The sequence below is a fragment of the Rhinolophus hipposideros genome (assembly GCF_964194185.1).
Source record: "Rhinolophus hipposideros genome assembly, chromosome: 21".
NCBI lineage: Eukaryota > Metazoa > Chordata > Mammalia > Chiroptera > Rhinolophidae > Rhinolophus > Rhinolophus hipposideros.
In genome coordinates this window covers 35,661,456-35,678,355 of record NC_138067.1, presented here as the reverse complement: position 1 = coordinate 35,678,355, position 16,900 = coordinate 35,661,456, and the positions used below count along the sequence as shown (strand labels likewise).

General features: G+C 47.8%; 1 protein-coding gene across 2 annotated transcripts; it reads right to left on the bottom strand.

Annotated features, from left to right (window-relative positions):
- Positions 1-4,035: 4,035 nt before the first annotated feature.
- On the bottom strand, positions 4,036-15,459 carry CD22 (CD22 molecule). 2 transcript variants are annotated; one of them, XM_081032109.1, is made up of 14 exons: positions 15,378-15,459; positions 14,716-14,770; positions 14,090-14,461; positions 11,570-11,878; positions 10,143-10,430; positions 9,752-10,015; positions 8,469-8,726; positions 8,003-8,266; positions 7,651-7,914; positions 6,217-6,313; positions 5,973-6,048; positions 5,677-5,801; positions 5,199-5,274; positions 4,036-4,889 (listed from the first exon to the last, which is right to left on the bottom strand). In XM_081032109.1, exons 2-14 carry the CDS (start codon positions 14,747-14,749, stop codon positions 4,758-4,760), a joined length of 2,559 nt encoding a protein of 852 aa, XP_080888235.1. In that variant the 5' UTR covers positions 14,750-14,770; positions 15,378-15,459; the 3' UTR covers positions 4,036-4,757. The 2 variants fall into 2 exon arrangements, with proteins under 2 accessions (XP_080888235.1, XP_080888236.1); XM_081032110.1 differs by lacking the exon at positions 15,378-15,459 and having other exon boundaries at positions 14,716-14,799.
- Between the last annotated feature and the right edge of the window lie 1,441 nt (positions 15,460-16,900).

The following is a 16,900-nucleotide window of genomic DNA, read 5'->3' as shown; positions in this document are numbered from 1 at the left end:
AAACCCTGAGGCCATCTTGTGGTTACCAGCTGCTTCCAAATCCCTTCACCTTTCCCCTTATCCCCAACCCCCTCCCACACACCCATCTAACCACTCTCGGTTTTTTCTCTGCGTCCCCAAAACTGACTCTGATTAGTTCATTCACATAGTCTTTTCTTTAGATTCCATATATAAGTGAGATCATATGGTACTTGTCTTTCTCTTTCTGACTTATTTCACTTAACATAATGTTCTCTAGATCCATCCATGTTGCTGCAAATGATAAGATTTCTTTCTTCTTTATGGCTGCGTAATACTCCATTGTATAAATGTACCACAGCTTCTTAATCCAGTCATCTACCGATGGGCATTTTGGTTGTTTCCATATCTTGGCTATTGTGTAAAGTGCTGCAATAAACATAGGAGTGCATACAGATTTTTGAATTGGAGTTTTGGATTTCTCCGGGTAGATGCCTAGGAGTGGAATTACTGGATCATAGGGTAGTTCCATTTTCAGATTCCTGAGATACCTCCATACTGTTTTCCATAGTGGCTGCACTAATCTGCAGTCCCACCAACAGTGCACTAGCGTTCCCTTTTCTCCACATCCGCGCCAGCATTTGTTGTTTGTTGATTTATTGATAATAGCCATTTTGACTGGAGTGAGGTGGTATCTCATTGTGGTTTTTATTTGCATTTCTCTGATGGTTAGTGAGGTTGAGCATTTCTTCATATGTCTTCTTGCCTTCTGTATGTCCTTCTTAGAGAAATGTCTCCCCAAGTCCTCTGCCCATTTTTTAATTGGGTTGTTTGTTTTTTTGGAGTTGAGTTGAGTAAGTTTTTTATAGATTTGTGATATTAATCCCTTATCAGATATACCATTGGCAAATATCTTTTCCCATACAGTAGGATCCCTTTTTGTTTTATTGATGGTTTCCTTTGCTGTGAAAAAACTTTTTAGTTTGATGTAATCCCACATGTTTATTTTTTCTCTTACTTCGCTCGCGCGCGGGGATATATCAGTGAAAATCTTACTCCGGGTAATGTCCATGAAGTTTCTTCCTATATTTTCTTCTAGATATTTTATGGTTTCAGATCTTACATTTAAGTCTTTAAGCCATTTTGAATTTGTTTTTGTATATGGTGTAAGGAGGTGGTCCAGCTTCATTTTCTTGCATGTGTCCGTCCAGGTTTCCCAACACCACTTATTGAACAGACTATCTTTACCCCATCGTACATTCTTGCTTCCATTGTCGTAGATTAGATGGGCATATAGGCATGGATTTATGTCTGGACTCTCTATTCTGTTCCATTGATCTATGTATCTATTTTTATGCCAGTACCATGTTGTTTTGATTACTGTAGCCTTGTAGTATAGTTTGAAATCAGGTATCGTTATACCTCCCACTTTGTTCTTATTTCTCAAGATTGCTGAGGCTATCCGGGGTCTTTTATGGTCCCATATAAATTTTAGGATTATATGTTCTATTTCTGTGAAAAACGTCGTTGGTAGTTTGATAGGAATTGCGTTGAATATGTATATTGCCTTAGGCAGTATGGACATTTTAATTATATTAATTCTTCCTATCCATGAACATGGAATGTGTTTCCATCTATTTATGTCTTCTTTCATTTCTTTCTTCAGTGTTGTATAATTTTCTGAGTACAGATCCTTTACATCTTTGGTTAGATTTATTCCCAGATATTTTATAGTCTTTGGAGCAATTGTAAATGGAATTGTTTTTTTAATTTCTCCTTCTGCTATTTTATCATTGGTATATACAAATGCAACTGATTTCCGAATATTAATTTTATATCCTGCTACTTTACTAAATTCATCTATCAGTTCTAATAGTTTCTTGGTGGAGTCTTTAGGGTTCTCTATATATAGTATCATATCATCTGCATATAATGATAATTTTACTTCCTCCTTACCAATTTGGATGCCTTTTATTTCTTTCTCTTGTCTGATTGCTGTGGCTAGAACTTCCAGCACTATGGACAACACAGATTCTTGACTTCAGTTTTCTTGGGTTTGTGTGTCAGTCACCAAGCCACTATGCCCCTCCCAAATTCCAAGTCAGGTGAATAAGTAAATAAGCTTCTTTGGTTTTCTGGGAGTGCTTCTCACCAGGCTGCAGGTGGGGCAGCTTATCAACAGCTCCCTCTAAATAAATCATTTAATTTCCTTTTTCTACCTCAGTCACTAAATTGATTCCTGGACACCTCCCTTCCAAGTCCCACATGGGGGGTCCAGCACCTCCCTCAGAATATAAAAGAACTTGCCCCGTGCTGTTTAGTATTTTCTCTTTGGGAAACACTGAGAAACAGACAGAAGGGAGGGAAAAATCAAGAGGAGAGCCATTTCACCTGTAAGAAGCATTTGGAGGAGAGCAAAACTGGGAGTGAAGGGAGACATCATATCTTCAAGATCTCTGCTCCAGCCCCGCCCACCTGGTGGTTCAGGTCTCTGGACACGGGCACCTCCTCAGAGGGCCTTCCTTGTGCCCTCTATCCAAACAGGCCCCTCCCCTGCACCAGTCTCTGTGTACATCTTGGCGTTGTGTTTATTCAGAGCACTCACAGCTTGCAAAATCAGATTTGCTAGCTCCTTTGCTAGAATGTTGGTCGCTGTGGGCCAAGATTTCTGTCTGCTTTGTCCACTGCTTGCTGCACACATAGTAGGGGCTCAGACAGTCGAATGAATGGTCAGTTGTCTGGGTCCTAGGAGGACGGTGAGATCTGGGGCTGAGGGGAGGGCTGCTGGCCCTAGAGGACCCTGGCCACCCGCTGTGCACGCCTCAGCGGTGCCTGTTGATGGCCACATCTCTCGGTCAATTGATCATGAAATAGGTTTACATCAGCAGCAGGGCTCAGGGACAGGATGAGAAGGCATCTGCAGGTTGCCAGGGAGATTGTGCCAGGCCTTATCAGGCTCAGGGCTGCCTTTAGCTCCTTCAAGGGGACCCTGCTCTAAAACCCTTTGGGCACCCCAGACTAGAGAATCCCCAAATTAGGACTATGTCATATCTTGTCATACCCCAACAACTGGCTCTGTGCTGGATGCATTGACAAGTACTCGGTAAATGTTTGCTGAGTGAATAGCTGAATGACAATGGACCTCATCTTCAATATAGAAGTCCTCACCCCAAGCCCTTTCCCTCTCATTTAAGCAGTTCTTGACGTCTCCCCTTCCTCCAGAAAAGCTGTAGTGCTCTCCTAGGAAATCAAACTGGGGACAAAGTAGATTGATGAGAAATCAGTGCCACACTCTGAGTAATTCTGAGGATGACCAGAACCTCCTCCTCTCTTAGAGAGCATTCTGATAGTGAGCAAAGGGGAGAGGAAAGTGGCACTTTGGAAGCACCCACCACAGGAATTTTACAGTCCTCTTCTTGCTGATTGATTAACCACACGTTCCTGCCCCTAAGAAGAATGGACCTTAGCCCATTGACAGAACAGGAGAGAGCTCAAACGTGAAAAGTGGAGGAGAAGCTGCGCAGAGCGAACTGGAAAGTTAGAATTAATGAACATAATAGGAAACTGGTGGGGGTGATGGTGGAAGGTAGAAAAGCTATGAGGTTTCTTAAGACCGTTGGCCTTTGAGCAATTCTTAGGTAGCTGTGGATTGTGAAAGAACTTGGCAGGGTCCCTTGTGAGAATAGTTGTAATGAATTGGCTTCCCCTTTTTACATTCTTTGAGAGATGCAAGTAAGATGGGAATTTGTGTTGTAGGGACTTTTGGCTATTGCGTAAGGCTTCTTATAACCTGACTCTAGCCTCTGTAGGATTGTACATCACTACCAATCTTAAACCAGCTGCACAGTAGGTAGTGGCCTCGCCATTTTACAGAGAAAAGAAACTGAAGCTCAGATAAGCTCGTGAACTTTGCCCACGATCACTGGGCTCGTTAAGTAGAAGAGTTAGAATCAGATTCAGACCCCAGTGCACTCTTTGCAACAAGATAACGGACTCTCCAATCTGCTGATTTGGTGCTTTCTTCACATCCGCATCATACTCTGATTCTGCAGACTGTAAATAGCTCACTGGTTCTTTGAAGTGATCTCTTAGCCATTTTTATTGTGCTGCTCTGTGTTTGTTACATGTTTGTCCACACTGGTGCATGTCTCCGACCACGAGCCCCAGGTTGGGGCCGTAGCAAAGTGATCTTCTCCGCAGAATGTCTCGCTGATACGTCAGGAGAAACCAGCGCCAGACCTTGCCTCTTTCTACCTCATTTCTGTCCCTTTCCTGGGTTTTGCCCCAAAGGCAGAAAGTAAGCCTAAGATTAGTGGGTGGGGCTCTCAGAGGGGGGGGGGTACTGTGGGGGGAGTCAAGGAGATGGGGAGGGAAAGAAGAAACACTAGCAACAAGCTGATCCCAGCAGAGACACAGCCAGCTGGGGGTGGGATTATGGAAGGGGTGGGTGGTGGCAGATGGCTGGGGAGTGGCAGGGGGATTTGTACAGTGCAGGCTAAGTGTTTACATGAGTTTCTGGGTGGGGAGGAGAATGGCAATGAACCAAAGGCAGGCCTTTTGGATGGTTGGGGTTACCAGTGCTGAGAAGAAAGTCTGTCTCTGGGCCATGCCCAAAGTTTTCTGAACTGACTGGGGGTGCAATAAATGAGTGTGTGTGTGTGTGTGTGTGTGTGTGTGTGTGTGTGTGTGTAGGGGGAGGCTGTGTAATTTCTCGGCTGAGCAGCAGGAGCTGGGAAAGCTCCATGACCTCCCTGGCCCCTGCAGCCCCTAGGCACCTCCGCCTTTGCTGGTTTGGCCCATCAGTGCTTGAGGGTCACATATTCCACTGTGTCCTGGACCAGAGGCCGCTCCCCAACCCCCAAATGAATCAGCTCCGAGTAATGTATCCCTTCGTCTTCTGGAACAGCTGGAGTCACGTTCTCATAGTCGCCCTGAGAAAGCCACACTGTGATGAGTTTGGCCTCATGGTCACCAGCCTCCCAGCCTCTGCTTTCTCTGCCCACTCTCTCCTTGACTCCACCGGGGGTTCAAGAGCCCAAGCAGGAGTCCTCTGGTCCAGAAACTGGTTGCCGTCGGCATCAGACTGGGAGGTGCCTGCCCTGGTTCCAGCCACACTCGTGCCGGAGCAATGTCCCACCGCCCAGCCTTTGAAACCCTGAGTCTACCCAAGTCCCCCCATCTGGGACTCCCAGCTGAGCCAGGCCCTCCATCTCCCCACTTTCATAGCCCTACCCTCTTACCGTTTGAGGCTTCTGCACCACAGAGTAAGTGACTGTATTGTCCCTGTGTAGGGAAGGTCTCTGTTCCCTTGCATCTCTGAGAGGGAAAGTAGATAGAGGACCACAAATGAAACATTTCTCATGAGCTCTCCTTCTTGAAACTCTTCGAGACCCCAGGAGCACCCAGCCTCTCAGTCCCTTATGTATTGTGTCTGACGCTCACAAGACGAATGAATGTGTCAAATGAGTGGTTGGATAGATGGATAGGCCACAGTCTTAACTTTGGTGAGAGAGGCTGGCTTGAAGTGAATGTCCAATTCTTGAGACATTCACTTACCTGGCAGTGGTGGTGGAGGTGGGGGTTAGGGGGTGTTTGGGAGCTGGAATGAGGAAATGGGTATATGGCTGTGCCTGGCATGGGCCTAGCACAAAGATGGCAAGTGGGACATCAGTTTTTCCTCTCATGATTCAGGTGTCACCCTCCCGGTACCCTCAGTACCCAATCCTTGGCGTGTCAGTCTCGCCGACAGGAAAGCGCAAGGCCGCATAGCTGACAGTATCCTCTATCACCGGATTGTAGCAGCCGAGGGCATGGGAACCTTCAGCAAGGGGAACCCTTCGAACCTGGGAGAGAGACAAGGTTTTAGCTCTCATCCCTCCTTTCCCCACCCTGGTCCCCTTCCCTTGGCCTCTGACACCCCAGGCCTCCCCACAGTACGCGTTATCACCCCGTTTCACTTTGTTCGTTGCCTGGCTTCAAGATCTGCCCTGCACTTCATCTTTCTCCCATCCTACCTTTTGGTTCCTCACAAAGAAGCTCTGCCCATTGGAATTTTCCTGAAGTTCCTGCTGGCTCTGAATCCTCTTCCAGCTAAGAAATAAAGACCTGCTCTGTGAGTATCAAGGGAATGGGAGCAGGAGCCTGTGCAATTGGCAGGCTGGGGCCTACAGGACCCAGTAACTGGAGTCACTTCCTGGAAAGGGTCAGGGAGAGCTGAGGAGGAGGAGAGGAAGGACGAGGACAATGGGAGGAGCTCACCTTCGCTGAAGCCTGACTCCCCAGAATGCCAGCAGCACGGCAACTAGGCAAAGTATCACTCCCAGGGCCACTCGCCTGCCGATGGTCTCTGGGCTGTCTGATGGAGAAAGAAGGACCATCAGTCGATGACATTGCCTCAGTCAGATACCAGCCTGCTCTGTCCTGAGGCATTTATTTGCCTCGTGGGATCCTCAACTTCTCTCTGCAGAACCCTGTGCTTTTTTGTCTGCGCAATTTCTGCACCAGTGGGGATGTGATGCTGAGAAAGAGGGAGAAACCAGTCCCTGCTCTCTGGACCTGCCATTAGGAGGAAACAGCTAGCTAGCTCTTTCTCATGAGGAGCTCTTGCTTTGTGACAGGCATGACACACATAGAGCATGCAACCCTCATACATGGGTGCAGTTTTGGCCATGCTATCAGAACTTCCAATCACTGTGCTTTGACCAGCAATTCCATGTAGGAGTTTATCCTACATGGAATTGCTCAGGGATGCCCTGAGCAAGAGACTGCATGCGTCTTGAGGACAGCATGTCGTAGATAAGTTTTGCAGCATTCAAGCCCGGAATACAACGCAGCCCTTAGGAAAAGAGGCAGGTCTCCAGGGTGTCTGCAAAGTGGAGACCCAGGGAACATGTTTTTATACAATAAGTTACTTTTCCAAATAACACTCTCAGGCTCTTTCCCTTTAGTGTCCAGCTTTGCAGGCGATGATCCTCTAAATTTAAAACCATGGCTCCCATCATAAATCTGAAAAATGTATAATAAATAAATGACATATCTTTACTGTGTTTCCAGACTCTTTCTCTGTGCATACTCTCCAAGTGGTGATAGCACATGGAAAAAAAAGAAAGTTCAAGGCAAAGTGTGAGCCCTGCCATCATTTGCATAACGAAGAAGAGTGTGTAGACATAGATGTTATGCATGTACAGAATTCTCTGGAAGGAGATGTAAACGTTTGGCTGCCAACAGTGAAGACCTTGATGGAGGGGGTAGAGTTCTCAGGGAGCGAGAAAGGAGAAGTATCTTTCTTTGCACTATTTACCTTTCCATGCTGTTTTCATTTTTTTTTCAACATGTGCTTACATAGTCTTTTTTTTATTAAAAAAACACATAACCACTTAAATATCTAAAGATAAAAACAAGGGTGAGACAGAGAAAGAGAGAGACAGAGAGGGAGCCAGTAGGTGCTCAGGATGTGTGGAAGGTGGGGGCAGCCCGAGCGGGAGTCCTCCTGTAGAGTCAGGAGAGGCTGGGTGGAAAGGAGGGAAGACCAGTGAGCTGTGTGGGGTAGAAGTGTGCCTTGAGCACACAGGCTGGCCTGGCCTGGCAGGACTGGGAGGGAGGGAAGAATGGGTAAGTGATCAGCAATGCACAGCCTTGGAAGAAAGCCACAGGAATGGCCGAGGCCAGAGAAGAAGAGGGAAGGGACCTTACAGTAGACAGTGAGGGTGCTGGGGGGCGATTGGCCCACACCCAGTCGGTTGACCCCCTGGCACCGATAGGCTCCTGAGTGCTGGATCTTCACAGAATTCAATATCAGCATCTGATGATAATGTTGGAGGTTTTGGTTATTCCAGTCAAACCAGGTGTACTGGGAAATGGGAGGGTTGGCATCACTCTCACATGTCAGGACTGCTTTCTTCCCCTCCATCACACTGTCTTTCGGGCTAATGGACACCCGTAACTTCCTAGGTGCATCTGTAAGAAGAAGCGAAATCAGGATCCAGGTAGCCAGTCACCTGCCCTTCTCTGCTCCCCGCCTCCAGCTCCAGCTCCAGCCACTCACACAGCACTTGGAGCGTCCAGGCCTCCGACATGCTTTGTCCTATGGAATTGTTGACCAAGCAGTTGTAATTTCCAGCATCTTCTGGAGAGACTGAGTCAAAGCTCAGTTGTTTTCCTTCTCCCAGAAAGATTCCATTTTTCTTCCAGAAGAAGCGGACGTCTGTGGGGTAGCTACTTGAGAAGTTACACTGGAGGAGCACCCGGTGCCCAGAGTGAATCTCACGATGGGGACTGGCTGGCAGGACCTTGACACCTCTGGGGGCATCTGGAGAGCAAGGGCCTCAGGCTGACTTCTTGGGTCCTGTCCCTTTTTTTGAACCCAGGACTTCCTCTCCCTTATGCCCTGAGGCCTGACTATCATCCCTCAGTTCACTGTGAAGATTCTGGTCCAGGCTCCAGTCTCCATGCCCTTAGAGCCCTATATCCCACCTGGGCCACCTCCCAGATCCCCTTCCCGGGTCACTCACACTGGACATGCAGGTCGACAGGGGAAGCCCAGGAACACCATGGGTTACAGGCCGCACAGGTGAATGGCTTGGCGTTCCAGGCAACTTTCTGAATCATCAGCACCCCAGGTGCTAACTCATTCCAGGAGCCTTGGGGTTTCCATTCATATCGGGTAACACTGGGGTTACTGGAAGTGTAGTGACAGGACAAGGTGACATTATCTCCTTCGCGAATTGGTGTGAGGTTTTGAATCACTGTGGTTACCTCCTTGGGGGAATCTGGGAGACAATCAGAAAAATGGGTGAGGAAAATTAGCTGTCCCTAATTCCTGTACTTCCTTGCTTCCTCTTTCCCCCATTTGTTGCTGTACCCACACAGTTCCTGAATTAACCATGCATCTGTGTGAGAACAGAAACGCTGCCCCGCCCATTTGGCTTGGCTGTGGTTAGACGCAGAATGATACAGCAGTTAAGAGCGCGGCTTGGGCAGAGCACCCATGGTACTGTTTGTGGATCTCCATAAGGATCTAGGGCACAGAGCTGCGCCCCTCTAGTGCAGGTGGTAATAACAATTTTTAAAAAACAAAAAGCACAGCTCTGGAAGCAGACTGCCAGACCCTGCCACTTAGAGCTGTGTGACCACTGCCTGCAGGCCTCAGTTTATTCATCTGTCAACTGGGGTCCTAAGAGTACTTAACCTTGTAGAATTGTTGCCAGGATGAAATGAGATGATGTCCTTCGAGCAGTGTGGCATGTAGTAAACACCCCATAAACGTTGCTGCTGCTATATATCTGACTGCCTAGATATTTGGGATTTGGGCATTCCCACCAGCATATTTGGCCCAGGCTATGACGTCATAGGGTCTAAGGATCAAAACTATGGATTCTCTTTGTCCTGGGCTTGACTAAGTGACAAGATTCACTACGTTAAACAGAGTCTGAGGATGGAGAGGTAATGAGACATTTTGCCCCAGTTCTCGAAAACTTCCGGAACCCTTCTGGGACTCAGCCACTGCTTCATGATGCTAAGTCTCTGTGTCCCTCATGGGGCCCTGGCATCATGCAGTTTATTCATTCAACAAACACCTACTGAGCATCTGCCCTGAGCCAGGCCCTGCTCTGGTGCTAAGAATATAACCGTGAACAACTTCAGAACACCTGCTCCGAGAAGCTTACATGTCAGGAGCCCATGGCTTCTCCTGCATCCCATTCAGGACCCAGGAATCTCCTGTACTCATCTACCTTCCTCCTCCGCCCACTTCCATCTTTTCCCTCTAGAACCCAGAGGCTCTGTGACTACTCACATTGGACATCCAACTCAGCTTCCTGGCCAACGTATCCACGACCAAGACTGTTTACTGCCCAGCAGGAATAATTCCCAGCATGCTTGAGGAGGACCTTTGAGATCTGGAAGGTCATGCTTGTCTTTCTCGGCACTTCAATCCTATTGTGAAACCACGTGTAATTTGTTGGAGGAGGGTTGGCTGGTGATATACAAGTCAGCACTACTGTACCTCCCTCCTTAGCTGGTGAGGGGGAGATCTGAACCTTGGAAGGTTCCGGAGCATCTGGAAAAAGGGGTAGAGGCAAGTTGGGGGAAGGTGAGCAGAGGCCTCCATGGCTCACCTCTCAAGGGGCTTGGTGCCCCTCACGCTAACGCCCTGCCTGCCCCTCCCCAGTTCCCAGGAGGCTCACAGCGCACTTGGAGAGCCACTTCTTGCGACGTTTCTGAGCCTATGTCATTGTAGGCCTTACAGTAGTAGAATCCACTCATCTCCTTGGTCACATTGGACAGAGTTAGCGTGAGCCTCTTCTGTGCCCTCTGCAGCAACCCGGGCTCTCTCAGTGGGGTCCGATCCTTGAGCCAGTGTATATTCGTCGGCTCTGGGTTGCTGCTGCTGATTTGGCATGTCATGGTCACAGACTCCCCCTTGGTCACAATGGTGTTTCTAGGATGGACCTCAATCATCAACTTTGGGGTGTCTGGAGGAGCAGAGGGACAGTGGGGGAGGGGACAGGGGATTCTCAGAGGATGTAAAGCCATAAGAAATTGCTGGGCTTTTCTTCTCAGAAAGCAGCAGCTTAGCCCTAGCGTGTGGGTGTCTGCAGCCACTCATTGTTACCCTTGTCAACAAGCATGGGCTGGGGACTGTCACAGCCTCCTAACTCCTCTCTCTGCTTCCCCCACTCCCCAAGTCCCTGAAGGTCTGTTCTCCACTAGCAGCCAGCAGCATTTCTAATCATGTCACTCAGACCTTGTCACTCCCCTGCTTGAAACCATTCAACGGAGTCCACACTTAGAATAAAATCCAAAACCCTGACCTGCAGTCAATGAGCTCCAGCTCCCGGTCCCAACTCGGCTTTCCTTTACTTAGGTTGGGCCCCTCAGACACGGTGCTGGGGCTCTCTGACCTGACTGTCACAAACACCTCAAGGCCTTTGTCCTTGCTCTTTCCTCTCCCTGGAAACTTCTTGAAAATGTCCACCTGCCTCAGTCAGAGTCTCAGCTCAAGTTTACCTGCCTCACAGAAGTCTCCATCCCTCACTCCCTCTGTCCCAGCCCTGCTTTATTTTTTCTTAATACACTTAGCACTACCTACAGTTACGTTCTCCAGCTCCCTGTTGATCTATTTATTATTTGTTTCTCCCACTGCAATACTAGCTCCATGTGGCCAAGAACTTCGCTCACCGCTGTCTCCTCAGCAGCCGTAACAAGGCCTGGCACCTAGTAGGTTCTCAATAAATATTTATTGAATGAATGAATAAGGCACAAATAATGATGTAAAAAAAAAATTCCTCCTCCTGTTCCTCCAAAGGGGAACAAAAATACCTAACCAGATGATCCCCAATCATGTCATGGCTTGAGGCTAGATTCAATTATTTTATTCTGTTAGACCAAAGCACATGCTAAAATGAATCTGTTTCCTGACACACCAGGGCCGACTACAGAGATGGTGGAAGAGGAAACACAGCTTTGCCTGAACCATTCCCAGCTGTGGGGACACATAAACTGGTTATGCTTCCTTCCTGCTGCAGGCTCCTGCTGCCCTGGGTGCTCTGAGGGGTTGGGGAGAAGGGGCCAAGTCCCTTGTCCTTCCCACAGGAGCAGTAGGGAGACTTACGCTTCACGTCCAGCTGCACCGTATCCTGAGAGAGTAGCAGCCCCCCTGGTATGTCATTCCAGAGCTGGCAGGTCAGATTCTTGCCATGGTGGAACCACAGTGGCTCGAATGTGAGCTCGCTCTGGGTGGAGACAGCCTCGGTGGTCAGGGAAGTCGAGGTAACAGAGGTATATTGCAGTAACCCATTCAGGGACCACTTCAATTTGATCTCGTACCCAGGGCAGGAGAAATTCAGCGAGCAGGTCACACTGACTTCCCTGGACTCCCTGATTTCTGGAGGGAGTTGAATGTGAGGCGGAGGGGCCGTCTCTGTAAAAGAATAGGGACCAGCTGCTTCCAAATTCACATAGTCTTTTCTTTAGATTCCATATATAAGTGAGATCATATGGTACTTGTCTTTCTCTTTCTGACTTATTTCATTTATCATAATGTTCTCTAGATCCATCCATGTTGCTGCAAATGATAAGATTTCTTTCCTCTTTATGGCTGCGTAATACTCCATTGTATAAATGTACCACAGCTTCTTAACCACAAGATGGCCTCAGGGTTTTTTTGAAAATTAATTTGGGGAAGGTATTCTATAATGTTGTAAAGATTTTGTTGGGTATCCGATGGACATGCGTCCTATTTGGGAGACCACCTCAGGGATACTGTGGATACCAGATCATGGCATTGTACACCAGAAGCTAAACATTAATGAATGCCAACTATAATTTTATATATATAATGTGATGGTTCAGTGTGAGGTCGAAGGGATAGTGGATGGGGGGAGGGGGGTTCACAGTATGAGGGATATAAATGATGAACGTCTAAGTATTACCTTGTTTTGTACACCTGAAACTAATAAATAAATTAATTAATTAAAAAAAAAGAAAAAAAGAATAGGGACCATGCTGGCAGCCAGGGAGACTGAGGATTGCCTGTGCCCCCGCCTCTTACACCTGGCTTTCGATACCCTGCCCTAAATAACCCTTCAAGAGCGCCATGCCAGTCCATCCACCTCTCTCCAGGCCTTCTTTTCTCTGCTCTGAACCACTTTTTTTTTTTTAATTGACTCACCCAACTAAACACCCTAGGTCTAGGCTGTTAACAATATATTGTAAAACATTATATCAAATTTAAGTAACTTTTAAAAAAAAGGAATACAAGTAAACCTCCTGCAAAATCTTCTCATCTCTACATCTTAAATGTTTTCCATGTTGTCTTACAGTTCTTGTTCCTGTGTACACACATTTCACAGTTTAATTACAGTGCGCATTCGGTTTTACATTCTGCTACCATACTAGAGAACACATTGTTATTATGTCACACTTGACATACTGCAGGAATCTCCTTACTATATCCCTAGACCCAGCCTTCTGGCCTCTTCAATTGGCCCAACATAGTATCATCCACCCACTTACTGGTATCTAAATAACGTATATGCACTATTGCCTCACTCAAAGCCTCCAGTGGCTCTAATGGTCAGTCATGCAAGAATCAGGCAAATCTGTATTCAAATCCCAGATTCTCTACTTAAAAGTGTGTAATTTGAGGAAAGTAGCTCAGTTTTTTCTCCAGTATAAAATGGGGATCTTAATACATCACTTGAAGAATTATTATGAAAAGTAGTGACGCTTATCAGTGCTCAAAGAAGGGACCATAAGAATATCCGTACGATGTTTTAGAGTTTCCAAATGTGTGCCTTCGGTACCTCCGCTCTCACAACCCACATCTCACCACAAACTTCTGCTAATTGATGGCCTGCTCAGAACCACTTTTGCTCAGCTGAAGCACCTTCTGAAAGGGCTTGGGAGTGCTGAGCCTCCTTGGGAATTACGTTTCAGATTTGTACTTATTTTATTCTCACTCCCGAATGATTGCCTTCTAAATGTGTTCAACATCCTCCCCATCACCCCTAAGCGAATTTCACCAGTTTAGTTCAACATGCATTTCTTAGCTTTGATGACAAGCCTGCATTATTTAATGGTCTCACTATTGGAGCCCATTAAACAGTCTTTTAGGGGGTTCCTTTAGTAGAGCAGGCCTGTGGGCAGACAGTCCCAGCTCTCTCGGGGCTGGGCCACCCTCGGACTACAGGGTCTGAAGCCACATCTCTCACCCCACACATAGGGCTGCTTAGAACCACCCACCGAAGAAAGAGGCTATGGAACGGAGTGAGCACACGGCCTGTGTTTGATCCACCCCCTATACATGTGCCATTGAGCCTTGAAGGGCCAGTTAGAATTAATCACCAACTTTAACACATTGTGAGACTTCACTTGAAAATCTAACATTTTATCTTCTCTTGAAAAATCAGGTCACTTGGAACCCAGGTTCCAGAATGGGCAGGAGCTGAGTGGCAGGTGGGATGCTGAAGGAGAGACAAATGCTCACGCTCCAGTTGGCCACAGCCCCATTGTGTTGTGCTGCCCAAGTCCCTCGATGGCACCTCGTGCCTGGCCTCTGCAGGCAACCTGGTTTTCAGCCCCTGTGTTTCCCACCTCCCTCCTTGCCTCTGCCCATCCCCCAGAGCCTTACCAGAGATGTTGAGGACTATTTTCTCCATCCATTTGTCATCTGCCGATGTCATCCTCAGCCCCAGCACACCGTTGTCTTGGGCTTGCACAGGTTGGATAGATAGGGTGCAGTTGGATTTTATGTCTCCTAGGAATTTTACACTTTCCTGGTGAAACAGCTCCTCTGTCTTTGTCTTGTTGTAGAGGATTTTCCCACGGTATTTCTTGGCCTCCTTGTCATACGTATAATTGTGGTACACAACGAGGGTGTGCATGGTATTTCCATTTCCTGCGATTCTGTATTGGCAGGGAATCCAGACGCAGGCTCCCTCCCAGGCGTAGAGGGTCTTGGGGTGTTTAAACACCCAATGTGAGTCAGAGAAAGCCAAGTATTCTGGAACCCACCACAGTGATCAGAAAGCATTATTGAAGGGCATAGAGAGCGTTCAAGGAATAAAGAATCCCCTCTGAAGATAGAGGGAGACACACAAAGAGAGGAAGACACAAAGAGAGAAGCATATATACACGTGTCCACTGCCTCTCCCTACGCTACCCCACGTTTCCTCTTCTCTGACCCAGCTCTTTCTTCCTCCTCCAGTTCCACAGTCATCCCAGAAGCCAAGTGCCAACCCAGGCCACAGTCCTTACCTAGGAGCAGGAGTGAGGGGCCGAGGAGATGCATGGTATTTGTCTAGGCGGGAGCCTGGTGCAGGAAGAGTTTGTCTTTGAGTCATTTGGTTGCTTACTTCTTCCAGATGGCTTTTCTTGCTCACCCACTGAGCTCTGACCTCTTTTCCCTAATCCTAGGAGGCCCATGTGTGGTTGCATGGTGGGCTGTGGAATTCTGGATGCACATAGGGCCTTCTCTGGGTATGACATTACTCTCCCGTTGGCTTGAAAACCCTGTTGTTCTAGCCTCTCTCTCTTCCCAGCACTCCTTCCTTTTTTCCATCCATCCATCCATCCATCCATCCATCCATCCATCCATCCATAATTGTATAAACTTCCTATCCAGCTCTCAGGCTTTGAGTAGTACCAGACAACTGAATGTCTTGAATACCAAGCACTGGGTAACTTGGAGCAATTAGTGAAGGGTTTTATATAGGAGAGAGACATGGCCAAACTTTGACTTTAAAGACCAGGAAAAAAAATAACTTTAAAACCAATAATTAAGTATGATATCAAGAGAACATTTAGAGGGGTCTGGAAGGACTTAGGAGAATGAGGTCCAAGGGTCCCTCTTGGATGCCCCCAGGGGCTGGGTAAGAAACATAAATCAACCAGGTGAGGACAAAGATCCTGGATCATACCTTGTGTAAAGGTGATGACTATCTCAGTTCTAGCCAATTGCTGCCAAGTGGGAATGTGGGTTCAGCATTTCCTGATCTCCCACTGTTTTAAGAGAAGAAGCCAGATTGTCATGTGCAATGTCCTGCTCTAAAAGAAAAACAAATTTGGTGAGGGTCAAACAAAACCTGTCTGTGAACTAGAGGCAGTCCAAAGCCTGCCAACGTGCAACCTCTGTCTCTCTCTTTCTGCAGAGAGCTGGCCCAATGCCTTACTAGACATTTACAAAGTTACATTTACATAGAGTTAAATTTAAGTCCCAATTTGCATGGCTCTGCCCTCAGTGCCAGTCCCCCGGGAGCCAGGCAGGATGTGTCTACAGAGTGTGTCTCCGGTCTCAACCCAGACCTGTCCCCTCCCATCTGCCCAGTCAACATTTCCCACGCATGGCATCGCTGCCACCCCCGCACCCCCACTGGCTGTTTATCTCCTGAGGCTGTGTGTCTCCTGCCAAAGGCTGTTGGATACCCAGTACCCGATATACCGAAAGCTAAGCTACTTGCTGAAAGCAGGAAGGAGTCTATCCCCAGGAGTAGTGGCTGTGCTGGCCTGGCCCAGGCAGGGCAATAGGGGTGAGGTGTCTGAACTGAGGCTAATAGTGTTACACACAAAAAAAGTCTTCAAGATCACATCCATTTGAGAGGAGCTGGGTTAAAAAAAAAAGTTAAATAAGAGTCTTTACTGCAGGTCTTTCCAAACCCTTTAAACAAGTGTGTGTACATCATACATCTCCCAGCATGGGGATTACAGTATAGTACATTGCCCACACTTCTGTAGCCATGGGAACTGTTTTACGTTTTCCATGCACAACTTGGCTGGGTTGCAGGGTCAGTGTTCTAAGGGATGCACTTTGAATCCCCCCTGGTTTTCCACAAAGGCTATGGCAAGGGCCAGATTCTATGCCCGTGGCAAAGACTAGCCTCCTATATCGGGGCCATTGTGCCCCTCTGCCAGCGGCCACCAGCCTCACCTTCACTGGGGACTGGCTTAAGAGCCCCAGGACAAGTGGGAGAGTAGAGCTTCGCAGAGCAGGGCGGCCTGCTTACCATAAGGAGCGCCAGGCAGTCTCTGTGTCACAAGAAGTGGACTCCAGGTCTGGAACTGCAAGGCTCCTGAGGCACAGTGGAGTGTGGAGGCTGAGGACAGCAGGCATTAGGCATGAAGTGTCAAGACAAGGCCTGCTGTCCAGCCCTGTGGTCTGCTCAACACAGGCCTGTTGAGGGCCTCACAGGACCTCAGAGGTGGCCTCTGTGAGTCCATTCTTTCCTCCTGGGCATCCAGTGACCCACTCAACTCTCAGAAGATTTGCCAAGCCCGGCAGGGATGCTCAAAGACGAGACATGTTGCAACATAACAAGAGAGAGGGAAGGGAGGTCCCCACTGTGCTCCTAGCCCCAAGAATTGTGCCTGGCATGTAGCAGCTGCTCCATACTTGTTTGTTGAATGCCAAAGAGAATAAAAGAGTTTTTACCTGTTTCCTGGTGTC